General features: G+C 40.6%; 1 protein-coding gene across 1 annotated transcript; it reads left to right on the forward strand.

Annotated features, from left to right (window-relative positions):
- The first annotated feature begins 13,251 nt into the window (after positions 1-13,251).
- On the forward strand, positions 13,252-14,139 carry LOC119725379 (beta-3 adrenergic receptor-like). The gene has a single exon (XM_038196785.1). The coding sequence runs from the start codon at positions 13,252-13,254 to the stop codon at positions 14,137-14,139; it is 888 nt and encodes a 295-aa protein (XP_038052713.1).
- The last annotated feature ends 3,352 nt before the right edge of the window (positions 14,140-17,491 follow it).

Below are 17,491 nucleotides of genomic sequence, written 5' to 3' on the forward strand. Positions count from 1 at the left end.
TGCGAATAGAAATGAAACCAATGACATAAAGTTCATTAAAAATTTATACCGGTCTGCTCTAATGAATAATTGTGATTAAACATTCTCTCATGTTTTAAGCCATTAAACAAATGAAAGTGAGGCGAGACTGCTTAATAGTCTGGCACCATCCCTTTCAACTGTTCCCAATTTATGAAGTGCATGCAGGGAACGCGACCGAAATTGGCTTCATTGTGAATAAGGTCCATGGCGCGTAATTAAAAGTAACAATTTGTAACATAACAGGAGCATACATCATTCTCAGCAATCAATTCACAAAGGTGTTCTTCAATAACGTAGGCATATCCGGTTTGTAATTGGCTGCCTCATGCATGTCATACTCGACATCCAATATACTTCCATTGAAAAACCGGGATCTTTCATTGTCTATATAAGATCGACCTTGGTAAATTGTGTTGAGCCTTCTTTTAGCAACTTGAAAAGCAGAAGTGCAGGACAATGGTCGTAACCAAATGTTCGATCGGCATGGTCCTCTGAAAACAGAAAGCAAATGGCCACTTTTTGTCCTCCATTGTATAATTATACATCAGGCAGGGACATAATTCATAGCGAACACTAGTCTGAGACCCAACAAAGTGACGCGCTCGCGTCGTGGGCCTTTAATGAATCCATGAGTTACGACAGTCTTCATGATCTCAGTATCGAAGGGGGCAGTAGTGGATTTAGGGCTGGGGTGCAAGCCCTTTTAGCCTCTGTTTAATGTTATGTTGCTTGTAAATTGTGGCCCAAAATAATCCATCGGAAGTATAGCTTCCTAAATGTATTCTCAGATTGCCTTTTGCGGGAGAAGGCATCGTAGATTTCATACCACCTTCATGTCGCCCCCGTTTCCAAAAAACTAGATCCTGTTGCACATAAATTGTGATGCACCTTACTTATTTATTCGCAGAATCTTGCGATTTGTTCTGCTGGAACAAATCTGAGGAGATAGGAGTTCGTTGGGTAGCATTGGCCAAACGATTGGCATTTACAGCTGGAGACATTGAAATAATACAGCATGATTACCGATGCAGTGTTGTAAAGCAGTGCTTTGAGATGCTAACCACCTGGTGGAGAAGGCAGGAAAGTGACACACAAGCAAAGGATACGTTGGAAAAGGCTCTGAAAGACATGGCCTCAAGCAACCCAGGTAAACTTAAAGAGATTCATCATGACAATTTGGCAAAACGTATAAGTTATGTTAAACAGAAATGAGTTCGTCGAGTAGCGAAAAAAAAAATCACTTTTCTCACGGACACATAATTATTATGCCGAAGTCATAATTCAAGGAATTCCGCTTCTGTCGTCCATTCTATCGAACAAAAAAAAAACAGAATGTGGCATTCTGTTTACCGTGTTCGGCTTTTACTTTTTTTTTTTTTATTTTTTTTTTATTTTTATTAACGAGGCACTTTACCTTTATACTAATCATGCTTGCATGTGTGTACTTTAACCGGGATGCACGTTCCTGAGTTATCTGTCATTGAAAAATCTTACAAAAGTCAAAATACAAAGTGTTTTTGTAAAATGAAATGCGGAGAAAAATCCCCAAACGTTTGAAAAGATTTAACGTTTGAAAAAATTCGGTAACCGTTATTACCGAATATACCGGATGAGTATTTAATTTTGTTAATTTCCCAGAATGCCGTTGGATACAATTTCTCCTAAATCCCTACGTGCTGTATCGAAATTTAACAGTTAACGCTTCGCAAATCGTGATTTAAGTGCGAAATTATTGGTTTGTTCTAGTTATGAAGTTAATAATAAAAAGATTTATACATTTCGCGTAAATCTGATTGGAAATATTAGTGTATGGTATAAAATGTACTTTATGAACTTTAAAGCATTAGTTTACGAGATTAACTTTAAATATATTTTCAAGGTAGCACCAAAACATCCTTGAAAAAGTGCCCAATAAATAATTCAAATCTGACCCATTTACTCTTTTTTATTTATACAAAACAAAGCAAACGCTTTTAGTCTAGAAAAAGCTAAAAATGTAAAAGGTAAATACATTCAGAGAAGTCACAAGAACTTTTGGATCCCGCTAAAAAAAAGAATATACAGAAACCTAAAGTACAGAGACTGTACGAGTTGTTGAAATCAACTGATTTCCCTTTCAGAGTTAAAAGCTCTTTTACGATTAGCTTTGAGAGGATTTTGTATCGTTGATTCCCTTAAATAGGTAACATCACAGTTATGTCCTTGTTGTGAATTAGCACGAAGACTAACCCCAGACACATTTGATTTGATAAGAATCCGAATACAGCCTGGGTTATCGAATTCTTTTCGGCGAAGAAATGAGAACAAGTCAACAACACAATTTGAACCCAACTCTCACTTCGATTGACTGACATGATTTGTTTCAAATTTTGTTGAGTTACTCTTCAGAACCGAGTGGGTCAAGTGCAAGGCAACATCAGCCAGGATGCAGTACGACACCGGAGACTCGTCGTGATGATCAAGCTCAGCTTGCTGCGGATAAGTGCGAAAAGGTGTTAAAAGATATATATGGGACGACGGGTAGCTATGTGCAGATGCTTCCATGGGTCGATGACAACAAAAGACATATCATGGACATCTACACAAAGCTACAATTAGAAAAGGGTGGTAATGATTTGAAGGGAGAGGTAAAATCGTATTTGGATATTTTCAAACTCAAATCAAGAGAGGGACATCCAGTTATACGGGCAATTTTAAGAGGAACTGCTGGTGTAGGGAAAACGACTCTTATTGACAAAATTGCGTACGATTGGGCTTGTGGCACTGTTGATGTACTGAAAAGGTATAAGCTTGTTTTTGTGTTGAAAATGCGATCCCTGGAACAAAAGTCGAATGTGATTGACGCATTGTTTGATCAGTTACCAAACAAAAATGCCATGAATAGAAAAGACTTGGAATCCTTTATTACAGCCAACCCTGAGGACGTGCTGTTTCTGTTGGATGGTTTTGATGAATTCAAGTCCACCGAACTTGATGAGGCGGAGTTCGGTTCGATCCTAAAAATGCTTAATCGAAAAGACGATTACGAAAAATGCACTGTATTTGTGACAACCCGCCCCTCACACTATGACAAACTGGTAAAGAATACTTTGATTGAAAAGCCGTTTGCTCTTGTGAATGTGTTGGGGTTTAGCGAGGACGATATTGAGGAATATGTGTACAAATTTTACTCATCAAAACTACCCAAAGCTAATGGACTTCTTGAGAGGATTACTTCATCAGGTGTTCTGTCAGATTTGGCGAAAAGTCCCATGTTGTTGTTGTTGATGTGTTTGTTATGGAGTGAGAGTGATACACTCCCTGACACCATGTTCCGCCTTTATAAACAGGCACTGCGATACATATTTAATCGTAAGACAGACATGTCAGCAGAAAAATTATCAAAGCTTGTTATTGCAATTGGAAAGGTTGCTTTGGGTGGTCTACTTTCGTCTGATCAAAAGCTATCATTTCAAGAGAAGGATTTTGAGCCGGATGTGCTTGATATGGCCATACGAGCTGGCATCCTTACCAGCGATCGAGTGTTGAAGGGGATCGACCCTTGCAAAAGTATTTATTTCATCCATAAGACGTTTCAAGAATTCTGCGCTGCGGAATACTACCAAAGTTTAACATCGGAAAGAGAAACACAGCAATTTGAAACGTTCTTTCGTGAAGTGTCTGATACAGCAGGGTTTGAATATCTTCTGCGTTTTTGTTTCGGTGACAATGATGTATCAAGTACACAGTCAATTTTGAACGTTTTAACGCATAAAGTCATAGATGCAGGAAATCTGAAAGATACAAACTTACAAATAGCCCTGAATTGCTACTTTGAGAGCCAGAGCCAGACTTTGCAACCAATGGAGTTAATTAATTCTGTTATTGCCTCAAAATTCATTGCTAATGACGATTTAAGCCGTGATCATTTGACATCGTTGATGTACTTCCTAAACAACGTTACTGACGAGAAAAAGGGTGGAGGGAAAGCTTGCCTCCAAAGGATACATTCATTATTAATAGGAGGATCAACCTTTCGAAGCTTAGGTGCAGATTTTGTCAAACATGTGAATAGAATGGCAAGTCTGCATACTATTCATGTAGGTAATTGCTTGCATCATCAATCCCTTTCTTCCACACCGTGCGAGTTGTCACATTTAATTTGCCTTCTTCGCCTGAAAGAAATGACGCAGCTTAACGTCGTGTGTTTTAATGAATGCACCCTGACGAGGAGTAACATGAAGGACATTATTAGGAAACTGAGTAATCTTCCCAACCTTGTTGATTTGGATCTGTCTGACAATAGGACCCTTTCTGGGTCAGGTCGGTCATTGTCTCACTTGTGGGGAATTAAAACCCTAAAGAAACTGGCCTTGAGTCGCTGCAGATTGGGAAGTAATGACTTCGAGCACTTTGCTGTTGGGCTGAGTAATCTGCCCAACCTTGTTGAATTGGATCTGTCTTGCAATACCCTTACTGGGTCAGGTCAGACATGGTCTTATTTGAGGGAAATTAAAACCCTAAAGGAACTGGTCTTGGTTCGCTGCGGATTGGTAAGTGATGACTTGGAGCACATTGCCGTTGGGCTGAGTAATCTTCCCAACCTTGTTGAATTGAATCTGCATGGCAATGAGACCCTTGCTGGGTCAGGTCAGTCATGGTCTTATTTGAAGGAAATTAAAACCCTTCAGAAACTGGTCTTGATGCAATGCAGATTGGGAAGTGGTGACTTGGAGCACATTGCCGTTGGGCTGAGTAATCTTCCCAACCTTGTTGAATTGAATCTGTACGACAATAAGACCCTTGCTGGGTCAGGTCGGTCATGGTCTCACTTAAAGGAAATTAAAACCCTTAAGAAACTGGACCTGCTTGAGTGCGCATTGAAAAGTGATGACTTGGAGCCCATTGCCGTTGGGCTGAGTAATCTTCCCAACCTTGTTGAATTGAATCTGCTTGCCAATGAGACCCTTGCTGGGTCAGGTCAGTCGTGGTCTCACTTAAAGGAAATTAAAACCCTCAACACACTGAAACTAAGCTTCTGCAAATTGAAAAGTGATGACTTTGGGCCCATTGCCGTTGGGCTGAGTAATCTGCCCAACCTTGTTGATTTGGATCTGTCTGGCAATGAGACCCTTGCTGGGTCTGGTCGGGCATGGTCTCACTTAAGGGAAATTAAAACCCTCAACAAACTGAACCTGAGTTACTGCAAATTGGGAAGTGATGACTTGGAGCCCATTGCCGCAGGGCTGAGTAATCTGCCCAACCTTGTTGAATTGGATCTGTCTTTCAATAAGACCCTTGCTGGCTCTGGTCGTTCATGGTCTGTCCTGGCAAAAATCAAACATCTTCGAAAGCTGGATTTGTCATCCTGCGATTTGGCCGCTGACGATAAGACACACATCACCGAAGCAGTGAGTCAAATGACCAACTTGGAAGTAATTTTGGCTGAAATGGGCTCAGTATCTGCAGCAGTCGGTAGAGTTAGGGATGTCTACAGCATGCTTTGTGCGTTCACATTATTACGCTGAGCGATGACGTTATCTAGTTACTGGGCGTCGGCAATGAACGTTATAAAAATGACTTCCGCAGTAAGACATTTTACCGACATTGTTGTCATACAATATTAGTGACTTTCAAGATTGTATTCACATTACAAAATAACTACAAATACATCGTGCATACAAAAGGCAAGAATGTTTAGGTAAAAAAAATCAATCCAAGAAATCTCAGAGCATAATAAGGAATGGTTTTGAGTTGATATATGAAATCATTTTACTCCCATAAAATAGAATGAAAAAAGAAGAAGAGTTTTGTCGTCCGGCACGTTTGGCCATCGAAATCGAGGACGTTTCCCCAGTCAATTGGGCAATTTGTATCCTGCCGATGCCACAAATAGCTGCCCTGACAATTCTGTAACCGTACTCGAACCAAGCAACCGATCAAATCGAACGATTCCCAACTTTTAAATTATAGCATCAGTATAGTTAATTAACTGCTTCGGTGTTCTTCCATTCATTTTCCCTCCTTCAATTTTTGGCCGCTTGTCAAACAAACAGTTGTTGATCACGTGGACCGCTTTTCGAGGAACAAATTCTCTCATGAAGTTCTGATTAATCTCATCAATGCCACGTGCAGGAAGCAAGCGTTGCATCTATTATTGTTCAAAAATATTGGCGATTACAATATCAAGTAGGGCCTATGAGAAGTACGAATGACAAACAGTTTCAAGATTTAGAATTATCTAAAAGTTCTGAGAAGCCTAGAATTCGAACCCTAGCAGTATAATGAAATAATAAGATATAAAACCTGAGCTTACGGCAAAAAGAGGTTCCATCTTTATTGTAGCTTTTGACAGCAGTCAGTTATGAATTCCTCATTCTTTCTTTCTTTCTTTTTTGGGGGGGGGGCGAGGTTTGCTTTAGCCAAAAGGTATGACTGGCACAGGTCTGCAAAGATTATTGCAAAATAAACAGATGCAGAGACGACATGACGTCACGCTTTGTTTACACTCTGAAAACATTCTGGTCAAATTTGACGAGAATACAGTCCAAATTGCACCCAGTTGACCCTAGCTGTAGTCAGCTTTTGGAAGATGAGCAACCCACAAGCAAACACACCCGACGTGAGCTTGAATGAATACACAGAGTCGATCTCACATTGAAAAAGAGGCAAATCTAAAGAAACATTGTTACATTCTGATGTATCATCCTGCATACAGAGCCTGCTTTGAGTTTGCCCGTAATTGGATGACCCTCTTCAATAAGTGCACTATAGAAGTGTAAATGACATTTTGTAGTATGAGAACAATATCACTGCTTGCCGAGAAGCAGTTTTGGTGTCACTGTATATATGATAGAAATTAACATTTATAATTATATATATCTGTGTGTGTTTACATAACGTATGTTTATGTTTTTGATAAACTGAATATCAGGCTCCATCATAAAGAAGCTTTGGAAGGGAGCGTATGAAAATGTACATAATCGTGATTACTAACATGTGTCCGTGGAAACAAACCACAGTTATTTTATACAGCAGTGATAAAGATTAGCTCGAAACTTGTATACGTGGCGATGGACGGATACCTCCACAACTTCATGCTTAAATGACTCAAATCTAAAGTGAATCGCAAGTCAATCACAAACCAATCACAAGTTGATCACAAGTCAATCACAATCCAGATCACAAGTAACAAAGGAACGAATGCCTTCAGTCACGGCTCATTAGCTTGTGACTCAACTTGAGACTGAATGACTTGTGATGACTTGTGATGACTTGTGATGACTTTGTGACTGACTCGATTGCAACTCTGTGAATTAATGAGTGAATTCACGTTGAGATGGGTGGCAAAGACACTCTATGATAGTAAACAAAAAATATGGAACATTCAGTATAGCTGGTGTAAATGTTCATGTAAAAAAAAGGTGTCTTGCAAATGAGTTTCCCAAACTTTGGTTTCGTTTCGTCTTTGGCTCAGTCTCAAGTCGACATTGGAATCAAAATGTTTGGCATTCAATGGCCAGGAATGAAAACAGTGTAATCTTTGGCTTATATCATAGAGTTTGATATCCATCTAGAGAGAATCAACTTCTCATATTTTTAGAAACATCTCCAAAGTCAGTGTTTAAAAATCAGGCAAAGCAGAAGACGGAGGCGAAGCCAAAGATTACAAAAACAACAGTAATTATTGATAAAGGTGTGGTGTAATACCATGATTTCGTAGATATTGCGACTCATCCCGTTCCAGTTATAAATGTAATTCTGGATCAAGATATTTTAGGCTGTTAGATTCCAAAACGAGAAACGTTACCCCAAAACACCCCGGTTAGGGCACTCAAAGTATCCAAAGGAATGGATTCATGACTTGTTTTCTGATTGTATGCTAAGCAATGGATGCAAAATTGGTGATCATGACCGGGAACATTTGAGATTTTCTGAACTTTTAAATATTGGGAACTTTTGTTTGACTGTGATAAGGCTTTTGTCAAAGTGCTTTTATCATGAGGGTGGAAACATATATCTTGGAAATATTTACCGCTACAGTTTTGAAAGAAATAGGTAATCGAATACAGTCGATCAGTTTATTGGAGAAGAATAATTATATTATATGGGATGGATAAATTCTATTTATAAGCTTTTTTTGTCAGAGTAACATCATCTTAAAGTGTACACATATATCTTTGATTTGTTTCATATCAGTAAAGTTGTACAATTTTGTTATAAGATATTTCCAAATTTGTTAATCAATCTCTTTGCAGTAATAATAACATCACAATGACGTTATTTGCTGGTTTAAATTCTCTTCAATCACAGAAGTGGATTACGTAGTTACCTCCGTGTGATTGTTAGGAAGTCAGAGCATTAAACAAGACAGTATGGATTTTCAAAGAAACGTAAATAAACAGAGTTTTATATCCAGCTCAAATTGTCTACATTAGCAGTTTTTTTTTGTTGATTTGATTTTACTGTTCAGTTTAAAGACCAAATGTTCTGCTTATAATCTTTAACCAACGAAATTCCAAGCTGACAATTTTAATCAACATGGAGCAGAGTCTTAGTGCGCTCACCGAACATGGAGCATATTATTATTTTGGGACAGTTGTTGTTGGCTTCACTAATTGACTCATAGTTAAAGTTGGCTCCCCGACTTTAGATTCAGTGTTTCGAATAAGTTCTTTTATCTCTTCTTGAGTTGCATTTCCCGTGAAAAAGGCTCCCCCCATGCAGGTGACCCTGTTAATAAAAGTATACATTTTACTGGCGCACAATACCGACCACTAGACTGCCCCCCCCCCCAAGGTTCCGGCCGCTAGCTCCCATTTAAGGACTTGCATGGTTTGATCGCTGTTATGCAAATTCATCAGCAACCGCTCCCTGGAACTGTCTAATCCCAATGAAAGTACAGGTTAATGTACTTTCTGCCTAGTAAGATACGGATGGCCGCTACACATACGCTGTTTATATCACAATACATGTGTAATCTCTGCTATGCGGCCATCTTGACTTTTTCCCATTCAAATCAATGTAACCAAAGCGAGCCTGGAAAGAAAAATAGACTGGTTCCTTATTGCATAAAAAAACAGACTGCCCCCCCCCCCCCGGGGTCCGGTCGCTAGCTCCCATTTAAAGCCTTTGGTTGGATCGCCTCTGCGCGTGCGCATCACGATTGTTTATTTTCAATCGCTGTTCACCTTGTACATGGACGCCGGTGATTACACTCACGATCATCACGATTTAACTCACACTTGTCTTTACCAAAAAAGTACACAAAATCACCAGTGTCTCCATGAAAGCAACTTTCAAGCATTTCAACTGCATAGCTTGTAAATATTGAGCAGCAATTTTTCTCTCTTTATTGATATTGGCGAGAGATACTTTCATACGCTCATTGCCTCCACAAATTCCACATTCGTGGTAAGGCCTACTGCCGTTTTGAAGCAGGCTGCAGCTGCGCGCAAAGATTACCGAATTTAGAATAAACGAGGTGAGGCGGGCTTCAGACCTACATACGTCATGCATACATTACCTGGAATTCGGGGCAATGTAAGCCAGATTCACCGCTAGCTATACCTGTCCCTATTTTTGAAGTCCAAATGTCAATGGGGACAGGGATCCAGACGACACCCACCACCACATACAACTATCCACAGCCTGGTACTCAACACAGCAAGAAACCAGTTGATGACGTCATTGCCCTGGACGCTAAGTCCAATTGTCTGACCACCAACAACGGTTATCAGAATGGAAAAGCTAAGACACAGAAGGAAGATTAGGCTCAATAAAAACAAGATTTGTCTCAAAGTAATGATGAACATGACGTTATTCTATCAACATAAATTACGCTAGAGTCGTTTTCAGAATCTTGACTCAAGGTGCCATTCCAAAGCAATTCAATTTCTCTTTCCTAACCAAAATACAATCATTTTGTTCATTCATTATTTTTGTGTGCATGAATGCATAGCAGACCGGCAATGCGTAGTATAACTGTTCTTAATGCAAACGACGCTGCAGGGCCCGAAAGTAAAATATTTTATAGGTTTGTCATAAAATTGATCAATCTGAGTCTGACTGTTAACAGATGGCAGGGGGCGTCACTGTGGCGGACTTGCATGGTTTGATCACTGCTATGCAAATTCATCAGCAACCGCTCCCTGGAACTGTCTAATCCCAATGAACGTACAGGTTAATGTACTTCCTGCCTAGTAAGATACGGATGGCCGCTACACATACGCTGTTCATATCACAATGCATGTGTAATCTCTGCTATAGACCATTATCATGCTGCGGCCATCTTGATTTTTTTCCCATTCAAATCAATGTAACCAAAGCGAGCCTGGAAAGAAAAATAGTCTGGTTCCTTATTGCATAAAAACAGTATCATTCAGTACTGTTATTGGATAAAGGGAACATGACTGAAATGGTGGCAGCATGATAAAGGTCTATAGCATTTTTTTCTCTCTCTCTGCTCTCTCATTTCGTTTCTACTACACGAGGGCGGAGCTAGTTTTCAGGAAAGGGGGGTTTGATATGAAGGGAGTTGGGTGAAACACGGATCCTACACACAAGGATGCGTAAACAAACATGTTAACGTTACATAGTGTGAACACTCATTTGTATGTTTTCGTGTAGTTAAGAAAACCCGTGAAAAAAAATCACTTTACTTACACTGAGAAAACTCTTTTAACCTAGGTTTTTTTTAAACTATGATTCCCTTGTGTATTTCTCTTCATTTTGCGACTAATAAACAGAACCGATAAATGCCTCGGAATCTGTTTTCCAGAGAGGAGAAACCTTGCGTGTGTAAACACCGGCAATCGTGGACCAAGGACAAAATGGTTAGGGCACAAACAATACGTCCACAGTTGATCGATAGTCTACAATTACAAACCATGTACAAAACTAATGGGAGCTGTTGCTGAAAAGTTCGAGAACAAACAAAGGAAAAGAAGATTACGGACACTGGGGTCCACGATTGCTGGTGTTTACAATGTGTGGACGTGGGCAAGTCCACACGACGTATCTGTAACCTGGTTTATGTGGACATTCAGAGCTCTAATACAAAATGCACTGAACGGGATCACGCATCTAACCAACAGTTTTGCCGCCGAGTCGTTCATTCTTGTGTGTAGGATCCGTCGATGAAAGCTTGGCAAAATAATGCACGCCCTGCATGCTATGGGGGTTCGGGAGTATGCCCCGCGGCGAAATTCTGAAATCCACAATGCTTTCTCCTGCATGCCCTCTATGGCAATTTTTGGAAGAATTTATATGTAGGAACTTTAGAATTCCAATTTTTTTTTGGCCCGTTTTACTAGTGTCATAACATTAGTCAGCGGCTAAACGGAGGGGGGGGGGGGGGGGTTGGGGGGATGTTGCAACACCCTAGATCAGCCACTGCTGCAGCATTCGGGACGTCGTTGCAAATTACAATCCCGTGCAAGCTTTAAGTGTATACCGTGTTTTGTTGGGGTTTATGTGGTTGTTCATAATCGATGCTGATTGCTATTTCCCAATAACTCAACGACAACGAGGCGATTCAAGCGTTTGTCATTCTGTCTCAATATCTTTGTAAATGAATGCAAATACATACGGCTGTTGCATATTTAATATAACCAAAATGTGCTGTGGCCTTGCATCTTGCGTGATCAGGCACCATGAAGCTCATTCTCATAAAGAAAGTACATGGCAATAATGTTGAAATGTTGAGTGATAATACAAGCATGAATAAAAATTTCAATATTTTATGCAAATCGTCGGTTTTCCGGGCTCAGCAGTCTTCAAATGCATTTTATAACGAGTCGAAAGGCAGACGCTTGTTTACAGAGCTCCGCGATTGTCAATCGTCAGCGATCAACGAGGGAAACTCTTCATCGTTTACTGAGTGTTTTGATATTGACAGAGCTTCCGTCCTTTCACGGAAATCGTAAGTAGAAACAAACATCATATATAGGGAACATGGGACACTGAACATTTTTCTTACGCGCGTATAGAAGGCGCACGCGATTGGTCGATTTCTCGAAGTAGTACTGGGCGTTTTGTGTTATTCTTGTGAGAACCAGTGCATCGCATTACGCGGACGTGCAAGAAGCAACATTTGTGTAGGCCATGCCAATTGGTGTTGTGTACTTTCTGTTACACACACATACAGCGTGTACCGCATGATTGAATGCACACAGCGTCACCGTTTTGACGAAGTGACGCATCTGTGCACACACTTGCAAACCGAGTTTTGAGAAAATTGCGTTTGAAGTTGGTGGATTTTTCAATTTGCATTTTTGTGTACATTTCTCCACCAGAACTGAGACAATAGCCCAGGAGCTAAAAAGCCAAAAGCAATGAACTCTGTTAAAATATTAATTACTAAAGATATCTGTCACTTCGTCAAAACGGAAAATCTATTTCTTCTCAAAAATGAGGCATATTTTTGTACACGTATATAAAATGTATACATTTTGGAACGCCCATGCGTCACTTCGTAAAAAACGCAAATCGTGGAGGCTTCATATTTTCTAAATATAGCTCACGTGTAAAATCAATGAGACTAAGTGACACAGAGATTCGTCACTTTGTCAAAACGAAAAACTTGGTGTGTAGCACTTTCAACACTTTGTGCAAATAGCGTAATTAACGAACGATGGAATGTTGTGTCTCGAAATTTGGTAATGATGTAGAGGACATCATAAGAAGTTAGAATATTCAAAAATCTCAGATTTCAGACAAGCTCGGTTTTGGACGGACTACGTCAAAACGGTGACGACAGCTGGAAATACGAATGCGTATGCCGCAAAATGTCAGCCGCGTCCGAAGTGAACAATCGGTTTTGTTTTGTCTTTTCTCGGGAAAGGTTACAGATTAGCTTCCTTTCAACCAGACCTTTGAAAAAGAATAATTAAGCAATCCAAAAATAAAATGTTCGGGGATTTTAGGCAGTAATGCTCCTTGAATTGTATACCATTATCCTCTGTATGATACAACCAACTAAATTATTGAAAACATTTAGGCTACCGATGTTCCTATGTGCCATTATCCTCTGAATTATACAACCAACCAAAGATTTGCCGTTTCGGACACCTGTTGTTGAAATTCACATTCTGGTATTAACGTTGGCTCTGAATAAAAAAGCAATCATGTACAAATAAGTATCATGTACAAATAAGTAATTTGTTCAAATAAACGTATTCTATGACTCATATTGATCAGCTGTTTCTATTTTTTTTTGGTGCGTATGCCCATAGATTACTAGACCCCAACATGGTTGACACTTCGCAAGCTCTCAAAATTGCACTGGTGGTGGTCAGCGGCGCAGCCATAGTCAGTAACGTCCTTGCCGTGGTGCTATTCGCAGCTACCAAGCAGCTCCGCATCAAGTACTACGGCTTCGCCTTCAACCTCGTGCTCGGCGACATTGTGGCTCCGGCTTCCATGCTTCTGAATGCTGTCAACTTTCCCAAGGCCGTGGTGCTTCCGGTGTTCGCCACGTCCCTGTGTGCCGTGGAGCTGAGCATCCTAGCGATTGCCGTGAATCGCTTTCTAGCTCTGACCATCACGCCCCCAGCTCGCTATGACGCCATGGTGACACGTGGTCGCATGCTGGCAGCTTGCCTGTTGATTTGGATCATCTCTGCTGCCATCATTGTTCCCACCCGGCTATACTCCGAGCTGGTGGCCCGGATGCTGCGGTCATGCATCACGCTGGGCATCCTACTCATCACCGCTGTCTTTTACTGCGCCGTGTTCCGACAAATTTCCCGGTACACTCCACCGCTCGCATCCACCGAAGGTGTCCGGGCCGACGACGCCGTGGCCCGTACGCGCCTCCGCCAGACTCGCCACTTGATGATCACTTTCACCATCATCTTAGTCACGTGCTTCGCATGCTGGATCCCATCCTGCACCTTCAACTTCATGATTTACTTCAGTGGCAAGAGCATATCCGTTAAGCCCCAACACCTCGTGATTTTGTCCCGTCTTGCTGCCACCATACTGATGTTCAACTCTCTCATTAACCCGTTCATCTACTGGTGGCGTATCCGAGAGTTCCGCGTCAGCATGTACCGTTTGATCTGTCGTGGTAGGGGCAATGCCGATCCTGAGTGTGACGTGGTCACCCTGCAAACAATGCAGGAACCAGAGAATTGATACTAAGGAAAAGCCACGCATCCTTCCTCAACTCAACTTCGTCCTCACGATAAATACTTACAACAAAATGAATGAAAGCCATGGTATGGTGGTCACATTAAATGTATCAGTTAGGATCCTATTACTCTCCTAATAAAAGATGAAAGTCATTTTGAATAATGTGGGTTCGCCAACAGATGGCGCACTTCACAACTCATACCGCCTATATTCGCAATGCATCTTGGGACTGGATGACATACAAACCAGGCAATATGTGCACAAACATATGGGGCTGAATACTAGTTACAACTTTCATTTGATTTCTCCCTATTATGTATCACGGATTAAGATATTATCTTGTCATGCATTGTTGCATTGGTATTTCGAAACATACTCATTTCACGAAGAAAGTATGAGGAAATCCCTTTCATTGAGACCAGTTTCATTACTGGGGAATAATAATATCATGACTCTGCCAATATTGACCAATCAGAATTCAGATGTCAAGCTAACACCTACAAGCTACAACACTGATGGATCACAAGATTGTTCCACTGGGCCTGATGACTGGTACCCGGTAATCAATTCAAAGATTTCTGTCTTTCTTTTTAGAAAGTAAATAAACTAAATTTTATTTTCAAATTATGTTGTTATTATTCTATGCATTTATAAGTGAATCGATGATCATTTAATCTTGGGAAATAAGGACTTTAAGCTTGACTGGTTCCTATGCCCATATATTTAGCTGTTTGCAGAAGCCCTGTTAATTTCCCCCATATATTTACACAGCTGTAATATACATAACACAAAGTGAAGTTGATTAAGGCAAGGAACTTGGTCACAGTGTCCATAAGTTGTTGTGATCAATTGACAATTGTGTTGTGATGCGCGACTGAAATTCAATAAAACTCATAGGGTTTTAGGCCAAGGATAAGGAATATCTGCACAAACTTTTCAAAATTGACTTCATGGTTTGTTGTTATTTTAAATGTATTCAGACGGACACTTTTTTGGGGTCATACTGTATATTATAAACATTACAAAATATTTACAAATAATCATAATGTATGTACCCATTTGCAAGAAATTCGTTTCCTTCAAAACGTCTTAAATATCTGGTGAAAGAGTAAATCAATCGTTTGAAGTAATTCCTCTGTTTGACAAAATGTATGGAGTTATTTTACAAGCATTTTTAAGGTTTTCGTTTAGTTCTCAATTTCCACATTTTCAAGTGTTTTTTTTTACTTCTCAGTCTTACAAACGAAACCAAACAAATTTGTTTCGTCTTTTTAAATTCGAATATCTTCTTATGCGGTATTTAGGATTTTACAGTATTTTACAGGTTTTTTTTTTAAATGATTAATCAGCTGGTCCGGCCTAAGTTTGTAACAAAGTTGGGTTTTAAATTGGGATTAATTTTATTTCATGTTATTGTTTATCGTTCTATTGTTAGGCGCTTCGAGGAATCTTTGATTCATATTGCGCTATATAAATGCTTTATTATTTGTTAATATTATTAGTAGTAGTAGTAGTCGTAGTATGATTGGTGTACGTGTAATGGTACCATTAAGGAGACACGTTATCGTAATTTCTTCGCACAATGGGCGACATCGTTGGTCATTAGGGAGACATTTTCATTTCTCCCCAATGTCACAGCCCACCTTTAGAGGCAAAATTTTGTTGTCGCAATTAGATTATATTTGTTGCTCGTGGTCTAATTAGTAAACATACCGAAATTCGTGGAAAAAGGACAAGGGAATATTGGGTGAGGGAACATTTAAGTTTGAAAAAAAATTGTGCACAAGTCTAAGGGGATGTCTCCCAAATGTCCAATGCAGGGTAATTATTATTATTATTACTATTATGATATTACTAAATGTACACTTCTGGTTCTTAATTAAAAAAAATAAAACATACTAGATTAAAATACCGATGGTGTTGCCAGATATATTGGTGGTGTCAACTTTTGTTCCACGGCATGCATACATGTATGGCCCGGTATAATATTACATGATATCTGATGGAGGTTCTGCCCACGGATTCTGCCAGTCTTTGGTTGGTTGTTGCACCCCCCCCCCCCCCCCCCCGTTCGCTCAGACGCTGAGTTACGAAAGGAGTACAATTGGTCAACAAGTAATAAATGGATTGCTAAAGTTTCTAAATTGATTATCAAATTGCCTGAGAATACATTAAGAATGCATCGTAGCTTTCAAAACTTGTTTGGGCTCTTGGCATGCACCAGGACCCCCCCCCCGGCCCCCAAATCAGGGCATGCCTTCGGATCGCCTTCACTCAACCCCCTTCAATACCCCCCCCCCCCTCTACTGAAAGCTAGATCCGCCCCGCTATTAGCTCATGGACGCAAGATTCAGTATTTGCAATACATTCTTTACCTCTACTTGAGTTCCGATTCCATTGCCCCCCCCCCCCCAACCCAACCCTGCCCCTATGTTCTCTTGCCGACTTCCCTGGGGGATTTGGTTGGGTGCAGATCTGATATACATCCCAAAGAGGCCACGTTCACCAAATCACGATTTGTATGATCATTTTCGTCTCATAGCAGAGAGTTGTGCGGCCCCTTCACTTCAGGGTTGGTATGAAACTAGGATGCGTCCCGACGAGGAGTAACATCGAGCATATTATTAGGGAACTGGGTAATCTGCCCAACCTTGTTGAATCGGATCTGTCTCACAATGAGACCCTTGCTGGGTCAGGTCGGTCATGGTCTCACTTGGGGGAAATCAAAACCCTCAACAAACTGTATTTGAGTTACTGCAAATTGGGAAGTGATGACTTGGAGCCCATTGCCGTTGGGCTGAGTAATCTGCCAAACCTTGTTGAATTGGTTCTGTATGACAATAAGACCCTTGGTGGGTCCGGTCGGGCATGGTCTCACTTGGAGGAAATCAAAACCCTCAACAAACTGAACCTGTAGTACTGCGAATTGGGAAGTGATGACTTGGAGCACATTGCCGAGGCGCTGAGTGATCTGCCCAACCTTGTTGAATTGGATCTGTCTCACAATGAGACCCTTGCTCGCTCTGGTCGGGCATGGTCTGTCCTGGCAAAAATCAAACATTTTCGAAAGCTTGATTTGTCATCCTACGGTTTGACCGCTGACGATAAGACACAAATCACCGAAGCACTAAGTCAAATGACCAACTTGGAAGTGAAATATTAGTTTCGGCCATAATGGGCTCAGTAGATGCAGCAGTTGATAGTGTTAGGAGTGTCTGCCGCGCGCATTGTGCGTTCACATTATCACACTGAGCGATGACGGTATCTAGAGACTTGGCGTCGGCAATGAACGTTAGGAAAATGACTTCCTCAACAAGACATTATACTTGCATGGTTGTCCTACAATATATAAGTC

The sequence above is a fragment of the Patiria miniata genome, unplaced genomic scaffold (assembly GCF_015706575.1).
Source record: "Patiria miniata isolate m_02_andy unplaced genomic scaffold, ASM1570657v1 HiC_scaffold_19, whole genome shotgun sequence".
Classification (NCBI taxonomy): Eukaryota; Metazoa; Echinodermata; class Asteroidea; order Valvatida; family Asterinidae; genus Patiria; species Patiria miniata.

Coding starts and splice junctions, on each gene's coding strand:
- LOC119725379 (XM_038196785.1), top strand. CDS start 13,252: ATGGTTGACACTTCGCAAGCTCTCAAAATTGCACTGGTGGTGGTCAGC.